Source organism: Citrus sinensis, chromosome 2 (assembly GCF_022201045.2).
Source record: "Citrus sinensis cultivar Valencia sweet orange chromosome 2, DVS_A1.0, whole genome shotgun sequence".
NCBI classification, from domain to species: Eukaryota; Viridiplantae; Streptophyta; class Magnoliopsida; order Sapindales; family Rutaceae; genus Citrus; species Citrus sinensis.
The window spans coordinates 8791813-8814376 of NC_068557.1; the positions used below are offsets into that span (position 1 = coordinate 8791813).

A 22564-nucleotide genomic window follows, 5' to 3' on the forward strand; every position below is an offset into this window, starting at 1 on the left:
TACAATTTAGAACAATCTTTCCTACCTGCCTTCTTCGATATAATAGTCCATTTAATAGTCCATCCAGTTGAAGAAGTTAGATTATGTAACCCAGTTTACCTTCGATGGATGTATCCATTTGAGACAGAAATGAAACCTATAAAGGGTTATGTACGCAACCGATACCGTCCTGAAGGTTGCATTGCAGAGTGCTATATTGTTGAGGAAGCACTATTTTGTGCTGAATACCTTTCAAATTGTAATTCAATCGGACTACCTACTGGTTGTCTAATTGATTTTACAGTCGAAAGGCCACTCGGAGGTGCAAATATTAAGGTGGTTGATAGCCCTACATTGGCGTAAGCGCACCGATGTGGTTTGTAAGCGCACCGATGTGGTTTAGTGAACACCCTCGAGATTCAACCATACATAGAGTATGTGACTGAAAATTTGAACTTCTTTTTCGTTAATTTTTTTCAATTTTATTAATTCTATTGGTATAATTTTAGGGGGCATTTGGCCTTATTGCAATCAACACACCCTCGTCAATTAAAAAAGCCTTTATGGTTGCCAACCGAGCACTCCCGTACGTTTGCTGATTGGCTGAAACAAAAGGTTAGATTAACTTCATTAGATCTAATAAAAGTACCCAAGTAAAGGCACACAAACTTTTCTCATTCAACTAATTATTGTGATTTTATTAATTGAACAATAGGTAACAACTGATAAAGCAAATAATGTAGTGGTTGACGAAAAAGTATGGTGGCTGTCAAACAAACCACGCTCCAGCGTGCTTACATATGATGGCTACTGTATTAATGGTTTTAATTTTGCTACGAGAGATCGGGACAGCAACCGCATAACACAAAATAGTGGCGTTTATGTGGTTGCTAACACTTTATAGATTTCAAGTTCGAAAGACAAAAATCATCATTCTGGGGATATGCCTTTTTATGGGGTTGTCGGTGAAATTTGGCAGCTTGATTATCTGGGGGTTAAAGAACATACTTTTCAAGTGCGATTGGGTAGATGATAGATGGGTTAATGTTGATGAGTTAGGGTTCACTGTAATCAATTTAGATCCAACATGGGAGGGCCTTGGCACTTTGCTGGTGCGTTGATTGTTATGATAGAACCGAAGGGCATAAGAGATGTTAATAATCAACAGTTCACACATACGTCCTTTTGGGTACAAATCCACAATGTGCCTTTTATGTGTATGCATAAAGGCGCAATCCAAAAATTGGGAGAGAAAATTGGAGATGTTGAGGAGGTTGAAACAGATGATGATGAGGAGTGCATCGGCCTATATGCTCGATTAAGAATTTCGGTAAACGTTACAAAACCCCTTAAAAAGATCTTATTTCTAGAGGAAGAAGGCAAGAAGAAGATTCCAATGGCAGTACTGTATGAGAGATTGCTAGACTTTTACTTTTGTTGTGGTATCCTAGGACACCAATACAGAGAGTGCCTCAAGTACCAAGGACATCGAAAGGATAAATTGCCATATAGGAGTTAGCTGAGGGCCAAAACCACAACCGAGAGAGCAAAGCTTAATAGAGACAAAGAGGGATAGAGTAAAGAGCACCATAAACCAAACTCTCCACCTGTAAATTTGAAACAACAGCAACTGCAACACTTGCAACCCAACCTGGTTAGTGGAAGCGGGTTAGGGGCAACCCATGCTGAGCAAAATAAAAATGCAGAACAAATGAGAGGGCAACATGTGGCAGAAGTATGTGAAGGGCAATCAATGCATAATACTAAAGGATTGAGGCAGACGTTGACAAGCAGTAAGGTGCAAGCTAACATAGATGATACCATGGACTCAACTAGAACTCTGTGCAAAAATGAGGGAAAGAGTGGCGGGAAGGAAACTAAGGTTAAAAATGAGAGAATAAACTTTGTGGAATGGATTACCAAAAAGCCCATGCAAGTTCAAAAGGAGAATGACAAGGAAGAAGAGATAAATGGGCTGAAGGATGTTGCTCTGAAGCCCAAAAGGAAGAAGTGGAAGTCCAAAGCTAGAAATTCAATAAGTGGAGAAGCAAGTGCAACTGAGGTGCTTGTGACTAAAAGGCCTAGAACTAAGAATGGTAAACTAAGCCCAGAAAAGAAAAGATCAAAGCTCACGAGCCCATGCTAGCTTTTAACTAACAAACCCCAGTTATATCCCCCTGCAGTTAAAACTACGTTGAACTGGGAGAATCTTGAAGATGTGGTAAGTGAAGATTCAGCAGAAATGCAAGAGGATGTATCGGCGGTGGCTGGCGAACAACCCCGTCGGGAGCCATGAAAATCTAAATTGGAACGTTCGGGGTTTGGGGAATACCCGGGTGCGTCTAGAAGTAAAGAATATTCTCCAAACGCATAGGCCTCAGATTTGTTTTTTCTGTGAAACTAAGTTGTTGGTTGTACAAGCTAGAGAGGAGTGTAGAAGGCTAAGTATTGAGAATTGATTTGTTATAAATAGGATGGGCTTAAAAAGAGGGCTAGTGTTATATTGGAACACAGAGGTCCTTGTAAATATCACTTCATATAGTAATCACCACATAGATGTTGTAGTCCAGCTAGAGAATGGAAAGCAATGGAGATGCACGGGGATATACAGACATCCAGAAATGCAACAAAAACAACACACTTGGACGCTGCTTCGAAGGCTGTCAAGTTTGTGTAATCTCCCGTGGTTATGTTTTGGTGATTTTAATGAAATTTTGAGCCTAAATGAGAAATGCAGTGTGAAGGATCAAAATTTGAGTATGATGGCTAGTTTTAAAGAGGCTACTCAAGCCTGTAATTTAGTGGATTTAGGTTGCACAGGCTACCCTTTTACTTAGTCTAACCAGAGATTTAGCCCACATCTTGTTGAGAAGAGATTGGACAGGTTTCTGTGTAGTAGGGATTAGGTTAACAATTTTTATGATCATGCAGCAACAAACCTTTTAAGTATGAGCTCTGATCACTGCCCAGTGTTGATGGAAGTTCAAGAAAGAGGTAAAAGTGTCCGTTATGAGAGGAACGCACCTCATAGGATTAAGTGTCAGTTATGAGAGGAATGCACCTCGTATGATTGATTATGAAGATATGTGGAGTGCCTATGATACGTGCAAGAGCATTGTTCAGGAGGAATGAAGTAGTCAAGGGAAATGGAAATATAAGAATCCAGTACTTCAATTTAAAAAATCCGCCAAAGTTCTATGGCTAAGCTTAAATGGTGGAGCAAGCAGGAGTTCGGGGGAAGAGAAAAAGAGTTAAAGCAGATGACGAAGCAGCTAAAAAGATTGAAATAGAATTTTAAACATTACAACAGCGGAGATGAAATTAAAAAGTTAGAGAGGAGAATCAATAATTTGTTGATTGATAAAGAAATGTACTGGAAGCAAAGATCAAGGGCTGACTGGTTAAAAGAGGGAGACAAAAACACTAAGTTCTTTCATTTAAAGGCTTCAGCAAGGAAGCGAAAGAACAAAATTTGGGGGATCGAGGATAAACAAGGACATTGGATAGAAGAGGAAGCTGATGTGGAAGCAGAATTTTGTGAGTACTTTCAAGAGATTTTCACTTCTTTAAGGCCAAACCAAGCTCAAATAAATGCTGCTTTAACTAGATTGCTACCAAAGATAACTGAAGACATAAAGAATCAGCTGAATCAGCCGTTTACAGCTGAGGAGATTTCGGAGGCTCTAAACCAAATGTGCCCCACAAAGGCACCTGGTCCGGATGGACTTCCTGTTGTTTCCTTTTAGAAGTATTGGCAAGCAGTGGAGTGTGGAGTTGTTTCAACTTATCTGCATATTCTGAATGAACGAGGTAACTTAACTTCGTTAAACCACACTTATATTGCTTTAATTCTGAAAGTTCATAAGCCTAGAAAAGTCACTGAGTTTAGACTCATCAGCTTTTGCAATGTAATTTATAGAATTATCACTAAGGTTATAACAAATAGAATAAAGCCTATACTTGTGCAAATTATTTTGCCGTCTCAGAGTGCATTTATCCCAAATAGACTTATCACCGACAATATTATTATTAGTTATAAGTGCCTCCATAAAATTAGGCACAATAAAGGGAAAAGAAACGAGTTAGTGGCTTTAAAGTTAGATATTAGCAAAGCCTATGATAGGGTGTAATGAGATTTTTTGAAACAAACAATGACAAAGTTGGGATTTCCAAATAAATGGGTAGACTTAGTAATGAATTGTATCACCACATCATCTTTCTCTATACTCATAAATGGGAGTCTTAAGGGGATGATTCACCCGCAAAGAGGCCTTAGACAAGGCTGCCCTCTGTCTCCATATTTGTTCATTTTATGTGCAGAATCTTTTTCCAACTTATTGCTACAAGCAGAGCAAAATCATCAATTCTAGGGGCTGATGTTTGGAAAGGAGATTACTATTTCACATTTACTTTTCACTGATGACAGCTTGGTGTTCACAAAAGCTTCAATTGATAGTTGTAAGGCTCTTAAAGCGATCTTCGACCGTTATGCTGCAGCCTCAGGATAACTCTTCAATTTTGACAAGTCGTCTATGGTTTTCAGTGGCAAAATCCCAGCAGGCAGAATTAATGCAATCAAGAGCATATTTGAACTCAAGGTGGTGTCTAGACACGAAAAGTATTTAGGCTTGCCATCTATGGTTGGAAGAAACAAGAAAAACTTCTTTAATTAAGTGAAACTCAAAGTGGTGAGTAAGATTTCGAATTGGCAGCATAAATTCTTTTTGAGTGGAGGTAAAGAAGTCATTATCAAAGCAGTGGCTCAAGCAGTTCCAGCCTATGCTATAAGCGTTTTTAAGCTCCTTATAGGACTATGCGATGACATTTAGATGGCAATAGCGAAGTTTTGGTGGAGATTAAAAAAGGACAAGCGTGGAATCCATTGGGTAAGGTGGGAAAATATGAGCCAAGAAAAGAGTAGAGGAGGCCTCAGATTTAGAGAGATGTCTAGTTTTAATCAGGCTTTAGTGGCAAAACGAGGATGGAGATTGCTGCAATACCCGCAATTATTGGTTTCCAAAGTGTTGAAGGCTAGGTATTTTCAGAAGTCAGACTTCTTTGAGAGCTCAAGCTGGATCTAATCCATCTTACATATGGAGGAGCATATTGTGGGGAAGACAAGTGCTGCAAAAAGGAATTCGGTAAAGGATTGGCAATGGTGAACAAATACATATTTGCAGAGATAATTGGATACCAAGGCCCGAAACATTTAGGCCCCTCTCAATCCAAAATCTGCCAGCAGAAGCTACAGTCTCAGAGCTTATTAATTCTGAAAACCAGTAGGATCACAGAAAGGTAAAGCAGTGGTTTTCAGAAAAAGATGTAAAGGAGATTTTGAGAATTCTTCTACCGAAAAAGCTGAGAATGGATGAGACAATCTGGCATTTTGATAAAAAAAAAAAAAAGGATTATATGCCGTGAAAAGTGGATATCAGCTAGCTTTAAAAATGAAGTACCCTGATAAGCCAAGCTGTTCATATAAGAGCTTCAATCACTGGAACCGTTTATGGACCCTTCAACTTCCAAAAAAAAATCAAAATATTTATGTGGAGAGCTTAACAAAACCTACTGCCCACTGCCGAGAGCCTGTGGAAAAAAAAAAAAAGATATTGCTAGAGCCTCACAATCACGTCTGCAAACAAGGAGTGAAAATCGTATCATATGCATTGGTGCATTGAAAAGATGCAAGGAAGGTTTGGGTTCATGCTCCCTTTGAAATATGCTTTCCTGATGCTACTAACCAAGATATGTGGAATGTTATGCTCGAAATAACTAAGAAGCTGAGCAAGTCAGACATAGAAATTTTTGTTGCATATTACTAGGCCATCTGGTATGGTAGGAATCACAATATATTTGAGGGAAGAAAGATGGACTGCTGTCGAGTAGTGGCTAAAGCAGGGGCTGTAGTTGAGGCTTATAAACGAGTGAGTCATCAAGGGCAAGGATCAGGGGGAAAGCATAATCCAATGAAGAGCCAAAAGTGGGGTCCTCCTCCTGCAAATGTTTTCAAGGCTAATGTGGATGCCGTTGTTAACTATGAAAAAGGGATAACAGGGTTAAGAGCTGTAATCTGAGATTCAAATAGCAGAATCATAGTGGTTACTGTCAAGATCACAGAATTTACTGGAGATGTAAAGGCTGCAGAAGCAGAAGCTGTTGAATGGGGATTAGTTGTGGCAAAAAATGCAGCTCTTAGTTCATTAATGGTGGAGACGGATTGTCAAGATGTGGCGAAGTTGATCAACAACCAAGAGGGCAGCAAAACAGAGATTGTTTGGGTGATTTCTGAAATCTAAGATCAAAGGAAGGATTTCCAGCACATTAGCTTCCATTACACCCCCAGATCATGTAATGCTCATGCCCACTCCTTGGCTAAGCTAGCTTTAAGGAGTAATAGAAATGTTGTATGGATAGCACCGTTACCAGTTGATGTGGAGTCTGTATTCTCTTTTTTACTTTAATGAAAGTTTAATTTCCTTCTCAAAAAATAAAAGTCTGAATATAAATGTTAAGTTGTTTGTTTTATGAAAACAAATGTCTTAAATTTGGTGTTTTGACATTTATGTTCTCTGTAGGTAGAATATATAATAATTTTTGCATTTTTGTCTGTTTGTAGGAAATGAGATGAAGAAAATTAAGAAATTTAGATTTATTTATGTTTCCTTTCAAAAGAATAGATTTTATATTTTGTAATAATTTTTATGTATTCGTCATCAATAATAATAATTCTTGTATTTTCATAATGATTTTAATTATTATTGTAATTCTATAAGAATTTGTTTGATTTACTGTAATCCATATTGTGAAATTACTTTCATTTCTTTCATATTCCGTAATGAAAATTTTGTCTCCAAATGTACCAACTTGCGACTAAACCAATTTTGTTGTAAATTATGATATTAAGCAACAAAATTTTTTTTATTTCATGATGTTAGCCAATTCAATTCCCTTGTCATTTTCAAACTTATTGGCAACGTTTTTTTTTTTTTAAACAATCTGAGACAAAATAAATAGTTGTAATAGGCGTCATTTAGCAAATGAATTTTTGAACATTTTCAAGCTTCTTTTGCAATGGTTTGTAAACTATTTGAGACGAAATAAATCATTGTTATACGACCTATTTGGCATGAAATTTTTGCTAGATAATTTCGTTGCAAAATATTTTCTAAGATGGGCATTTAGCCCCTGAGTTTCAAAAAAAATTATTTTGTGGAAAATGCATTTTGCAATGATATTCTTTATTCTATGACGAGATGATTTTTTCGTAGAATATAATTTTTCTCAGTAAATATAAATGATTGAGATAGATATAATGTTGAATAAAATTTATTTATGAAACATGTATATAATTTTTTTTTATTGTATATATGTAATGATTGATAGGTAAAACAAATGTTTTATATTATTAAATTTTTTATTTTGTCATCTCAATATGATTGGCAATAATAATAATCTCTTTTTTATTTACTAATTAATAAGGATAATTTTTTATTCTTATAATATATATAAGGATATTATGGAATTATATTAAGTATAAAACTGATTTTAGAATTAGATTTTGAAAAGTAACTCCTTCCTTACTTTTTAAAATTTACTATAAGATATGATGATTTTTAAAATTTTTTATCAAATATCAAAATTAACTTTCAAAATTACTTTCGAAAATCTTAAAAGCAATTCCAAATGGACCGTCAGCCATATTTTGTAGCCTTAATGTTTGGCATTTGGTTGCCATTTAAGAGCCAATGAAGGATTTTGACAAAATTCGTAGTAAATCTTGGCGAAGGTTGAGTTTGAAGTTAATTTGCTGTGTTGAGCTTTGGTTTTTGAATGGGACATTTTTGACTTCTCCATTCCTTGATCAGTTTCGACCCAAGTGTCGTGTATGTTGACAATGGTATTTGTTGATGTTTGGATGGTATTCGTAGTTTAGTTTGTTGTGTTGAAGTTAGAGTTAGACTATTTTGTCCCCCTTCTCTTGGATGTTTATTTATTTTTATTTTTTTAATGCATTTATAAACTTCCAATAAATGTTTTTATCGTCTGTAAATATATATTGTCCCTCAAAATTGACAAAAAACTAAAGTAAGAAGAGTTGAGATCTTGTGAATAGGTTATTATTTCTATCAATGGAAATTTGTGCTTTCCATTGTATAATGGATATGGTACCTGCTAGGAAAAATATCTCACATTGATTGAGTATTCAACTTAGGTCAAGTTTAAGTATATAAAACCTAGGCCCTCTTAACTCTTGAGCTAGCTTTCGGGTTGAGTTAAGACTGTAAAATTCTATATGATATCACAGTCAAACTCATATGCTGAGTGAGTTCATACTACCTTATTATGTGAAGGAAGTATAAGGGAAAATATCATATATCGACTCAGTATTGAACTTGGATTAAATATATGACTTGAGGAACCCTTAACTCCTAAACTAGCTTTTGGGTTGAGTTAGGCTTGTAGACTTTTACAATAGAATTTGGTCGGTAGACTTTTGGAATGAGTTAGGCCTTAGACTTCAATAGTAACTGCTTCAACATAAATTAGAAATTAAAGGATTTTTTTTTTCATTACGAATGATAATGCCAATATCTTTTTAGCATATTTGTATCCTTGACTATAAAAAATAACATCTTTAATTCTTAGGAGAAAGATACTGATGGGTTGTTTTCTAATTAGCAATCTGTAGGAGAATTAAGGAATGAGAATGAATAATGAGTTTACTTATTTAAATGAGAGGCATAACTAGAATTAAAGCAGCATGCTCCATCTAAAATTAAGAATAATTATGAGAGTTCTCATTATTTGGACTGACCATACTACCTTCCTCAATTTTTAAAATTCTCATTTCATCCTTCTTTATGTATTTGAAAAAAAATATATCAATGTTGCTGCCATTCGTCATTGTCACTGCTGCTTACTGTTGTCTTTACAGCTTTTGCTACTGTTTGCTGCTATTGCTACTGCTACTACTACTACTTGCTGCTGTTGTTGCCGTTGTCGATCGCTGACGATGATGATGATGATGATTATTATTATTATTATTATTATTATTATGGACATTGTTATTATTATTTTTATTATTGTTAAAAATAAAATTTTCTAATAATAAATTTTTGAATAATAATAATCACAATTATTTTAACAAATAATAACAATGATATTAATTAAGGGCATTTTAGTAAATTAAAATAATCAATTCCGATTTTAAGATAAAATAAACACATCAATGATAATGTAGCTTATTCTGATTTCGGTTGGTATAGATCAAGAAAACATATTATTGTTATTTTGATGAGAAGAATTAGGATGTGATTATTTACGCTATAGAAACTAGTATAAATACTCTTATTTTAATAAAATAATTTATTACAAAAACACCCATAATGTGAACCACTATAATACAACTACTTTGAAAGCTCATTATTCAACCAATAATTCTTTTGCTTTAAATCCTAAAAGGAATTCAATCTTGTAAGTGCCAGAAAACATAACCATTTACATCGCACCAAGTGACATCGCACCAAGTGTCTATTAAAAATTGATTAATTCAAATAATCGGATATATACTATGATGGTCCCAAATTAAAGACCAATATAGACATGGTTCAGATTTATTCCAGATTTAGAATCAATGCTGGATGCGAGATATACTTAAACCTTAGATTTAAAGGTTAATATCCGCCAGATGACTCACACGACAATCTGGAAAGGATAAACAATAAACAACCCGGAAATATTGATAAGCGACAACATATCGTTACTAATGAAACCATGTGCTAAGGATTTAAATACAGACAAAAATGGTTATTAGATCTAATGATCTAAATCAAATCAAAAGAGCAAATGGAGAGAATTCAGATTTGAAATAAATTTTCTTGCCTTTCATCCACCTCTCGTCTATAAATAACAGCCAAAAGCTTGTGAAATGATCTTTTGGCCAAATTCAGAGAAATTATGTTCTTGAAAAAATATTCAAAAAATCAAAAACTGACTTGAGTGTTGAAAGTGTTTCTTGCATGCACACACTCGAGTAAAATCAATAAGGATTCGCGAAGATTTCAAGTTTAATCCAGTTCAATTAAAGGAATCAGGTATTGTTCTTCGTTCCTCTAACCACAAAGTATTTTACATCCAGTATTTAAGATATCTAGGACTGTCACATCTTAAAAAACCTTAGTTGAACAATGAGCAAATCTAGATTTTAAAATATTTTGATTACAAGATATGTGCGACCCTTTTGAATTTTCAAAAATAAAGTAAAAAGAATATTATCCAGATAACCATATTTTTGTTTTTTGGATTAAAAGAAAAAAAGACCAGAAGAAAGAGAGGAAGCTAAAAACGAAGTCAAATCAACTGGAGCTGCATCCAGTATCGGCATCTCCTAGCGTCTTCTTCTCCTTTTGTTAGATGGCCACTTCTTTTGACTATAAAACTAAGGGAAATTTGTAACCTACCCCTAAATAAATTGACATTTTGCATCACGTCCCTAACAAATTTAACTTGTTGCACTGCACACCCAAAAAAATTGACATTTTTACACCACGCCCCCAATTCCGTTATTTTCTCAGTTAAGTTTAACGGCTCCGTTTAACTTTTGATTGAATGACAAAAATGCCCCTCTATGTAAAAAAACAAAATTTTTAGCTCATTTAATTTTTTAAGGTTTTTTTTTCAATTGCAATAAAAAAAACAATTCTTCTTACATGTTCATTGTCACCACTATTATTTTTTCTTTAATTTTTTTAAGATTTGTTTTTCAATTTTAATAAAAAAAATTCTTGTTACATGTACATTTGTCACCACTATTATTTTCCTTTAATTTTTTTAAAGATCTTTATTTCAATTGCAATAAAAAAAATTTCTTATTACACGTACATTGTCACCACTATTATTTTTTCTTTAATTTTTTAAAGATTTTTATTTCAATTTTAATAAAAAAAATTCTTGTTACATGTACATTTATTACCACTATTATTTTCCTTTAATTTTTTAAAGATTTTTATTTTAATTGTAATAAAAAAATTTCTTGTTACATGTACATTGTCACCACTATTATTTTTCCTTTAATTTTTTAAAGATTTTTATTTTAATTACAATAAAGAGAATTCCCATTAAAATTAATTTAAGGAATAAACTTCCAATTTTACCCCTCCACCGTTAAACTTAACTGAGAAAATAACGGAATTGGGGGCGTGGTGCAAAAATGTCAATTTTTTTGGGTGCGCAGTGCAACAAGTCAAATTTGTTAGGGACGCGGTGCAAAATGTCAATTTATTTGGGAATAGGTTACAAATTTCCCTAAAACTAATCATTAAATTGTGTTAAAGATGTTGTTTACAAATTTTACTTTGATTTCATTTGTTGTAAGTGTTGTTAATTTTTTTAATTTATTTTTTGACTGGGCTTGATAGGTTGATTACGGTTCAATTAAATTAATTAATTTAAATATTTCAGGACATTTTTGACATTTTAAAAATTATATAAAATAAAACTAATAAAATATTTAAAATAATTTTTAAAGTGCAAATAGTCTCACCCTAATATATATATATATTTTTAATGTAACCAATAATTTAGTAATTGATTTCTGCTTTCCTTATTGTCATACATCATCAAAATTAATTTCTTCATCCATATATATAGTAAACGTAATAAATTCTAACTACGGTATATTAGTATCCTAGCGTATATTTTCCCCAGGTTGAAATATATACCTGATCAATCCTGGAGCTTGTGGCGGTTCACACGACATTGGTGAATATTGTAGAAGCTGCAGGCTCATTAAGCTCTTTTCGGGGGCAAGAAGGGAAGGCCTAGCATGAAAGAGAAGAGGCTGTCAGCTTAGCCAAGGAGACTGCCTGGCAACCAAACAGTAGAGCTTTTCTATAGCTACTCGAAACCCTCTTGCATGACGCAGGCAAGTCATCCTTGGCTAACAAACATTTCTCCTCTCTTCATGTAAGGCCCCTCTTCCTTATTATATTATACATGCTTCAATACGATGCAAAACATGCATCCTCTCCAACCACACAATGCAATTAATATATATGTGTGTGTGTGTGTGTATAGTGTTTTGAGATCTTATTTGGAGTGAAGAACAGAAGGCCTAGCATGAGAGAAAAGAGTCTGTCAAGTTGGCCAAGATAACTGCCTAACACCCATCCAGGGTCTTAATGAGATAATTGAATTTAACTAATCGACATTTTGAAGCCACTAGCAAGAGATTAGGCAAGTCATCCTTGGCTACTCTGCAAGACTCATTTAATTTCATGTTAGGCGTCCCTTCCTCTCTAAAATTATTGATGCACTGATGGGATGCCAATACTAAGTTTTCAAGTTTCTATTTATAACCACTCAAAAGAATAAAGATTATATTCGGATCGCCACATAATAATTTACATATCGTGATCTTATCATGAAATTGGCGTGACGGTCAGCGTGATGAGCTTTCTTGTCTTTTATTCTTTTACAGACTTTTACCCATTTATGATTTATCAAGTTAAATATTCCATTATTAGCTTGACGTGTATAACGGAATGTATTCTCCTAATTAGTTGCTGTGACCCCACCTTCAAGCAATTCTTCAAAATTTCCGCTGATAGAAGAAAATTAAAATTTAAAAGCCCCAAAAGGTTTCGGTTTTTTAGCTAACTGCATGCTTACAAGACACACATGCTATGCAGCTTGCATTTTGACCTTATTAGTTAGCTCTGCTCTTCGAAATGATGTCAACATTTGTATGAAGTAAGATGATATATCACTGTATATCTTGCTTGCCTTCTTGGCCAGGTTTCACGTTGATGCCGGCATGTGCGTGCATTTAGGCAGTTTGGATTTCCTCAATTTGGTGCAAATTGTCAAATCTTGTATTTGATGGTAATGTTAGGTAATAACTTTAGATTTTAGGTTAAATGATTTATCTAACATAATATCAAAGTCAAGGTTTTACTAATTATTGACTGATAATATTGAATATCATGTCATTTTTTTAGGCCATGTATGATTGTCAAGCATAAAATACGTGCTTAAATTCTTCTCTCGAATCAGTCAAGAGGAGAGATTTTCTCAATTAACCACGTGAATGGGCTTCTCTGTCCTCTTTTTCATTTCTAGTAAATTCATGACTCAACCTCCAAATTAAGCCCTTTGACATTCGATGATTTTGACCATACATAAATCGAGATGTAATCATCAAGAAAAATATGTCTTCGAAACGATTTATAGCTTTAATTTGTTTGCATAATCATTGACCAATTCCCCTTCCACCTCTTTTTATATCCTCTTATATTCTTGAGCACATGATTCCAATGACAACATCAGTTCGTCGACACTTCTTTTATCCAACAGCATTGGTCCAATTATGAAGAAAGTGTTAAGTACTCTCGTGTATGCAATTTCTCTTATTTGAATATTGTCATGCATGTGTGTTTGTTAACTAAACACTGAATAATATCGCAAGCCGCAGGCAAGTCATCCTTGGCTACCAAACAATACTGTTATCTGCATGTAAGACCCTCCCATCTTGATTAATCTTACGACATAGTATTCTTCTAATTAAGCAGCATTGCTTGTCCAATTGCTTATGACTTGTTGAAGAAAAGGAAGGCTAGCATGAAAGAAAAGAGTCTGTCAAATTAGTCAATGAGATTGCCTGCTACCACACAAGGGCTTTATAAATGTTCAACATTTTTTGAAAGACCATTGAGGACAGATGAGGCAAGTCATCCTTGGCTACCAAACTAGCACTCTTTTCTTCATGTTAGACCTCTCTTCCTCTGTTAATATAGACCTCTCTTCCCAGGTTAATGTGCATTCATGCAACACTGTAATGCCATTTCTACGTTTTCCATTGTCTATTTATAGCCTCTATTTAAAGATGAGGTTCCGATCACCAATAATTATTTCAATATCCTTAACTTAATTTTGATTCTTTTACTATTTAGAATTTACTTTCACTAGAAAATCAGAGAATTTTCTTTTACTTATCAAGTGCATAATTTAGTTGGACATAGCTGCATTGGCCATTGACCCATGCAAGGAATTCACTTTTCTTTCTAAAATTTCCATTTGGATTCTGGAGAAAGAATTTCCATGATCCCTCTGAAGGTCTCAATCTTCCAACACCAAGCACACTGATCTCAGGCAACAGCTTAATTGTCTTACTTTTAGCTCCTCCAATCCCTTAATACGTTATTAGTAGTTAGCTTCCTTATTCTTATAAATTTATCAATATTTAAGTTGAAATTCTCTATGTCTCGTATATATATATATATATAGCGCCTGCGTTGAGAGAATTAATCATTTGGGCCTAATTTTTCTTTTTTAACAAAATATTGGGTCTCAATTCTAAATTGTACGATTTTATAACTTTCTATATTAATAAAATCTTTATTTTATTTTATTTTAGAGAACTGTTATATAAATAGAAAAATTAAACAGAAGGAAAATAGAAATAATTATAACATCATAAGGTGTGAGAAGAAAAAGATGAAATAAACAGTTAACATATGATGTTTTAGTTCATACTGTTTTTCCTTCTGTCTTCCTTCAGTTTCTTTAGCATTTTTCTTTCTTTTATCTTTCTATCCCTTAAAGCTAGAGTAAATGCAGCAAGATTGCGAGAGCACTATATAAAAGCTGTACGTATCGAACGTACAAAGAAGCTACAATTCGGATTTTGAAGCCAACTAGACATTTCTAGCACATATCAGAATAATCTTTTTTGATTTATCAAAGCAAATCAAATGTGGTTGAGCGGTTTTTAAACAGTTTTAGTTGACTAGTTGCCTTCGTCTATTGTGTGGGTTTGAGATAATTTGACTCTATCCACGGTAATCAAATCCAAGTATATATAATAATAATAATAATAATTCTCTAATGACGATATTCTTATTTTGTTAAAGTGAAAGTGCCATTAATAAATAAAAAATACATATTTCAATATACTAACAAATAAAAATTACAATTTTCAATATATATAGAGAGATAAAGTACTTTCTAGTACGAGTTTACATATTTTTCACATGAAAACATATCTTTTAAGTCGTCTGATTTAGTAGATTCTGCTTTAATCCTATTAAACCACACGGCTTTATAGTGCATTAAAAATAACTCTACTAAACTACACTTAACAACATGTTCGTATTAAAAAAAAAATAAGAGTGTCTGCTGCAGAGAATAATTACTCTCTCTCTCTCTTTGTGTGCGTCTATATATATATATATATATATATATATATATATATAACAAGTTTTTAGGCAAAGACTCATAATCAAGTGGAGATTTATTCATCATAATAAAAAAAAAAACCAAACTGACAAATTGAGCCAATTAATGCAAGCAAAATTAAGAGTTAAAGTCATAATGCATGTTTACTCTCTATATATCATCGCATCTTCCTTCATGCATAAATGGTATGTGCCTCTCTGACCCTTCAAATCCCATTGACATTAGATGATTTTGACCTCACAGAAAAGACAGGAGGACAAGATAAATCAAGAAAGATCCATCACAAAGTATTGATATGATTTGCGGTCGCACCTGTCGGTCATGACTTTCCTCCCACCGCCATTGACCTAGCCCCTCTCTCTGACACTTTTTCTATCTCCCTCTTGTCATACAAAATTCCACATTCCAAATTCCAAAAGCAACCCTTTCAATAAAAAGAATTCCAGAAGCAATACCTAATCCATTTAAGAGATGCCCTTTGTAACGAATAGTATGTTTTTTTTCTAAATGAAAGAACCCACTAAAGATTTTAAAGAATACTATACATAAATAAATTTCACTCATATTGATTCATGAGCGCGCAAAGACTCAACTTATTCGATATCTTTTTATTTGAGGTAGAGGGCTGGGAAATTCAAATTAATTTTTTTGTTCCTTCGTTTTTTAAAGACACATTGGTCAAATAAATAAAATTACTTAAAAGTCAAGATAGCCTATGGATAATTTCATTTATAGACTGAAAAAAATAATACAACAATCAATATTTGAATTGATTAACAAAAATTAAGACAATCACTCATTTTATTATAAATTTTGTTATCGATATTAAAAAAAAAAATTGATTAACTCAGTTTTCAACCTCGATTGTCGTGTTCAGAATTTTCTTAACAAATCCATCTTTGTATGTTGGAAGTGATTGCTAATTTTTTTTTCCTTCTCATTAATTAGCTTCAACTGAAACCCAATATTTTTCTCTTTTTTCCTTTTCTTAAGCATAAATCCGGCCAAAGCACTCCTAAGATCTAAGACTCCGTACTTAGAGAAGGTGAGAAAACCTAATTCACCATTATTCTTTTAAAGACACACACTCTTGTATTACATTTCAATCCACCACTCTCTTGCAAAGCCATCATCCATGTAGTGGATGTAACAACATCGCTGGCTTCTATTAGACTCTTAAAACCCTCTCTGATCACATGACAAATTTAGAAAGAAATAAAATAAACTTTCATCTCTTTTTTCAATAGTGATCAAATGCCAAATATAAACAAAGATATTGAATGATCCGAATGGAAAATACTCAAATACAATAATTTGGGTTATTCATATTTTTCATTCCATAATGGTCACAACTGATTACTCTTACCATCTTTACATTTTATAATGGCTATGATTCTGGTCATATATCAATGCCAAGATAGTCATGATTCGATCATATCTGGAGGAAGATCTTCATCTAATGCTAATCATGATCTTTGGGATCATTATAGCTTTGTACTCGATCATCATTTGATTCCTATCACTACGAAGTTATCGCATTAATGATAATTAAAATGACAACTATTGCCTTGATTGGTGACATGTTATTCGGTAGATAAACTTTATATTTTGTTGATATAAAAAATTTGACCCAACAATAATTAATTAGATTTACTTAGAGAAACGGCTGTAAGTCCGTAAGAGAGGTTGATGTCCTCGAGTTTGCTATTGGTGTAAGTGGAGAGCTTAGTGGTTAAAATCTTGTAAAATAACAACTAATAACAACTAGAAGGTAAATATCAAGTGAACAATAACAGAGATAAAAACCCCTCCTCCATTATACCTCTTTTTTGTGATCCTACTTTTAGGTGGTAGTTTATCTAATAAAAATAATTTCGGAGACCCAATAACTCATTCGTTTTTTCATCCGATTTATCGTTTGTGCATATTATTTAAAAGCCCGTACATAATATATTCCAACTTTATTAACCTCTTATTATATTTTTTAAGTGTAATTTCCACACCATATCAAAATATTTTTTAAGTGCCAATTCATGAGTGTAAAAATAACTATCAAAATGTTTTTTTTTTCTTCCGAATGATCCAACGTTTTCTCTCCAATTCCCATGAGCTGATTGGCATTCTATTTAAATGGGAGAGGCCTTTGTAACTATGTCGTTCCTATGTCGTGCAAGATATACTATCGTAAAACCTCGATAAATAAATATTCGATAAATTAAAAATTTTAATTAAATGATAAAAATTTTCAATCCCAACTTGTGCAAGTGTACTATATTAATAATTTCGCTAAATGGATACGATAATAATCTTTTTTAGTCCTTTAGGGTCCATTGAAAATATAAATTAATGATTAGTCAAATAAAAAATAAATAATGAATAAAATATGAAATTCATAACGTTAAATTTTTGTTTTCTTACAATTTCAATTATCTAAATTCAACTCTTTGTACACTACAACAAATATGACTTTTGATAGCGCTCAAAAAATGTTATATTATCGTTATTATAGCATTTATTTAATGTCGTGATTGCCCATGCTATCTTTTCTCTATAGCGTTTTTAAAAACCGCTATCGATATATAGCGGTTGTTAAATGTTGTTATAACACTATAATAACATTTATTTAACGTTATCAAATATTATGATAGAGCGTTTTTTGGAGTGCTATTTTTTTATAACGTTTTTTAAATGTTAAAGGAGTAATTGTTATTCAAGTAATTTATAGCATTTATATCAATGTTTTAATTTAGCCGAAGAGTCTATAGCATTAGCCGAAACGCCATAACATGTTTTCATGCTACAAACTGTTGATAGCATTTATGAAGTTTGGTAATGCTATATTAATCTTTTCTGGAATGCCATTGTGCTTGGTTAATTTTGTAATTTTTTTTTTTACTTTATAGCATTTATCATATATTTACAACATAATCGAATACAATATGATTTATAATTAAAACTGACAATTTTAACAAAAGGAATACAATACATTTTATTAATTCATGAACAACAAATACCATCAGGTATTTTAAGAGTGAAAAAATTAATATCATACATATATAAAAACAAACTAAAGTTAATGTCCAAAAGAAGACCTAGCATTACAGTAAACATCATTCAAAACTGTGAATGCCAAGTTTAACAAATACCAATAGTCACTCCAACAATGATATATACCATTAGACCCATCAAAATCATCTAGCCAAAACACTACCTTTAGACCCATCAAAATCATCTAATCAAAACACTAAGTCAAAATATTGTCTTCAATTAAACTTTTAACCATTCATACCAAAATTAATCTTCCATAACAATAATCGCTTCTGTTGGTCATGCAATTGAACTTCCCAAAGCATCTTCTATTGTTTCCATATCTGCATATTTTTTCCACAACTCAGCAGAAGGATTTTTCATCTCATCTACCCACACACGAGAAGCATTTTTTCCAAGAGCTACACAATGCACCATTGCATTAGGATCATTTGTTACCCAACGTCCTATTGCAACTACGTCATCTACTTCAAGTCAATTCAACAACTTGCACTTTTGGCCTTTCCGATTTGGGCTTACATGATGTACTCATAAGCAAAACAAAGAAAACAACATTTCTAATTATAATTAAGTTGATAGTTACTAAATTATTAATTATGACAACATAAATTGTTTTTCTTCTGTAATGAAAATATTTTTAAGTCAGAATTAACTATATATATATATCTCAAAGTAATAACAGACACTAGCTAGATAACTACTATATTGTTTGAATATAATTAAAGATTTACCATCTTATCTTGCATACGAGCATATCCCATTCGACTTCCGGTATATGGAATATCTTGCTTCGCCCTCATTTCCGTAATTGGTGCATCACTAGACTCAAACCTACTTGATATACTTTCCTTCCTTTTTCTTTTGGAAGCTTGTCGAGAACTCTATTGATCACATATAAAATGAATTGGCATAATTTCTCATTTTTAACATATATAAATATAGTAATCTTCAAAACAATATTAAGTATTTACCTCTGGGGCACACATGGTACATCCCCAATGTTCCTAAAATACAGGGCAACTTCAAAAAATCACAAAATATTCTACAAAAACGATATTAACATGAAACTACTTTTAAATGAATGCTACTTAAGTCTAGAATGCAATAATATTCATGACGCATTCCAGAGTATAACGGATAAATACAGTTTATTCATTGTTTCCAGGTCTGTCAGTAAGTTCTTTGTCAGTGTTCTTAAAATACAGGGTTGAATTCAAAAAATCACAAAAAATTCTACAAAAATGATATTGACATGAAACTAATTTTAAATGAAAGCTAATTAAGTCTAGAATGCAAAAATATTCAAGAATTACTCTAGAATATAACCAATCAATACAGTTTATTCATTGTTTCCAGGTCTGTCAGTAAGTTATTTGTCAGTGTTCTTAAAATACAGGGTTGAATTCAAAAACTCACAACAAATTCTACAAAAATGATATTGACATGAAAATAATTTTAAATGAAAGCTAATTAAGTCTAGAATGCAAAAATATTCAAGAATTACTCTAGAATATAACCGATCAATACAGTTTATTCATTGTTTCCAGGTCTGTCAGTAAGTTCTTTGTCAGTGTTCTTAAAATACAGGGTTGAATTCAAAATATCACAACAAATTCTACAAAAATGATATTGACATGAAACTAATTTTAAATGAAAGCTAATTAAGTCTAGAATGCCAAAATATTCAAGAATTACTCTAGAATATAATCGATCAGTACAGTTTATTCATTGTTTCCAGGTCTGTCAGTAAGTTCTTAAAATACAGGGTCAACTACAGAAAATCATAAAAAATTATACAAAAATGATATAAACAATTCTGCATACATTATCTTAACATGACAAATACAAAAGTTTGCTAGGTACAAGTGTTTCCATACCTAATAAAAGTGATCGCACAGAATTGCTGAAATGAATCAAAATATATCCTCGTACGACATGCTTTATAATGAACTGCATAAAAGAAAAACATCTAACTTCCAGCTAGAAGATCCACATTTAGGACATGTTTCACTTTTCTCTAGGTCATTTCTAAACAAGCAACAGTCATTAACACAAGTATGTATCCTTATACAATCTAGTTGAAATGGTTTCAATAACATTTCAACTTAATGAGAAGAATTCAGAATAGTATTTAATTCGGGTAACATATCACACAAAATCTCCAAGAGGTTATCAAAACTCTTATTTGAGTATCCGTACATAGTCTTGTGCTTATATAAGACAGCCGCTGCAGATAACCTAGTGTACTTTGGGCAACTTGGGTACAATGAGATTTCAGCATCTTCTACAAAATTCAATGGGCAATTATCTTGCTGCTTATCAATATTTTCATGAACACCTCTATAATGATCATCTACATCTCTAGACATGTTATATGTATTAGTCATTTTGACATCAATACTTTTTTCCCTAATTGTTCCCCATGCCAAATCCAAGTAGTGTAAGACATATCCATCCCGTCTTTCAACAAATGCAGTACAATTGTTTCACCATTTTGATGACATAGGTTTTGACATATTTTACATGGACATCTCACTAAACCTTGGTTTTCTACATTTAATGTTGCATTTTCCACAAACTTTTTTACTCCTTCACGATATTCTTTTGTATTTCTACAAATAAACATAAAATATCAATTAAAATTAATAACATTATAAGAAAATAGTAAATACATAATTTTTATTTGGTGAGTTAAAAAACCTTTTAAGTTGAACCCAAGTTTTGTCCATCATCTTAAAGTCCTCACTTGACCTGAGACCATGGAGCCATGAAATATATAAAAAAGAAAGGATATTTTTATTATTTTTACAGCTAAAAGGAAAAAAAATGCAAGTAATAGAAAGCTTAAAGCTTTGTATTATTTTTATTATTCCTTTTGATCTTTTAAAGCACGTAACAAGCTTAAAGCTTTTTACATACCTGATGGATTGATTTGAGAAGATGAACCAACTACTTTTGACCGATTAGGAAAAGGGAAAAAGAGAAAGTTTAGAGCTGCAGAGAGAAACAAATGAAAGGGATTTGGAGAAAATTTTGGGCTTTTTCTTGGGATGGGAAGAATGGGCGCCAATATAAAAAAATTAGCGCCATTTTGGAGATTTTTTTAAAATAAATTTTATAACACTTTATATAAAGGTATCTTTTTAATATTTATTTTATAATGATTTTTTTATTTCTATAGCATTTTATAAATGTTATAATTTGTTTTTTCCAATAGCTTTTACAAAGAATGTCATAAAAACTATTAAGTAACAATTTATTTTATAACTTTTTTTACAAAATGCTATGCTAACTAACATTTTTTACAAAATGCTATGCTAACTAACATTTTTATAACTTGTAAAAAATATGTCATAAAAGTAATGTTATACATCTAATAAAATTTTAGTTTAATAGCAATTTTTATCAAAAATGCTGTAAAATGTATGATTGTGATGACATTTGGTATAAAACGCTATAAATTAGTGCTATAACAAGTCATATTTGTTGTAGTGGTAAAATATACATCTATTTGTCTTTTCTTTATTCCTAAATTGAAATCAGCCTTATCCTTAATCTTTTGCTCGCCATGCACTAAATTTGGTATATATATATATATATATATTTTCATGTGATAGAAAATAGTTATTTAAGGTAAACATTACTTGAAAAGCCTCATCTGTGAAAACATTTGGAAAAGTACAATTGTATCTAGATCATGATCATCATCAGTAGATATCCATTACTCCTTGAGTAATCTTTCAATCAGTAGACAATTCCATCACTGTATCTACGCTATTATGGATAGTAACCATTAAAGGAGATATTGTTGACTTAAAGGAACACAATTTGTGCTCTTTGATAGGTAAGTGTCTGCATGTTTTAACAAAATTTAGTTTAAAACAAAGAAAAATTTCTCTTTCTAAATTAATAAATATTCAGTTGTTAATAAATTAATAATTTATTCATTTGTTGATAAATAATTTCAATAAAACATTATTTTTCTTAGTACCAACAATATTATTTTATAGAGGTTTTACTATATTTAAAAAAAGAAAAAGAAAAATGTCATACTTTCAATTATCTCAATCATTAAATTGAAGTGACATGAAGATATTTTAAGTGATCATGTAAAGATCCGCGTTCAATACCGAGATATTATTTAAAAAGTCTAATATTATTCATTAACAAAAGAAAAGGAAAAGAAAAGGAAACATAAATTCTATTTCAAATCTCAATATATAGAGTATCATGTAACTACTACAAGAATTGTAAAATATTAAATGAATATAAGAAGTATTCTGTCGATAATTTACTATTGAAT

The 22564-nt window shown here is 32.1% G+C and overlaps 1 protein-coding gene, 1 long non-coding RNA gene and 2 other non-coding genes across 5 annotated transcripts; 1 reads left to right on the forward strand and 3 right to left on the reverse strand.

Annotated features, from left to right (window-relative positions):
* The first annotated feature begins 1066 nt into the window (after positions 1 to 1066).
* Positions 1067 to 1498, forward strand: LOC107175623 (uncharacterized). Its single transcript, XM_015527226.1, has one exon. The coding sequence runs from the start codon at positions 1067 to 1069 to the stop codon at positions 1496 to 1498; it is 432 nt and encodes a 143-aa protein (XP_015382712.1).
* Positions 1499 to 11795: 10297 nt separating this feature from the next.
* Positions 11796 to 11950, reverse strand: MIR169C (microRNA MIR169c). Its single transcript, NR_161504.1, has one exon. It is a non-coding gene; the product is annotated as a microRNA MIR169c (primary transcript).
* Positions 11951 to 13609: 1659 nt separating this feature from the next.
* Positions 13610 to 13726, reverse strand: MIR169P (microRNA MIR169p). The gene has a single exon (NR_161570.1). It is a non-coding gene; the product is annotated as a microRNA MIR169p (primary transcript).
* A 5336-nt stretch (positions 13727 to 19062) lies between these two features.
* On the reverse strand, positions 19063 to 21292 carry LOC102615280 (uncharacterized). Of its 2 annotated transcripts, XR_008052488.1 has the most exons (5): positions 21181 to 21292; positions 20962 to 21012; positions 20139 to 20211; positions 19233 to 19265; positions 19063 to 19142 (listed from the first exon to the last, which is right to left on the reverse strand). It is a non-coding gene; the product is annotated as an uncharacterized LOC102615280 (long non-coding RNA). The 2 variants fall into 2 exon arrangements; XR_003064010.2 differs by having other exon boundaries at positions 19072 to 19265.
* Positions 21293 to 22564: the final 1272 nt, after the last annotated feature.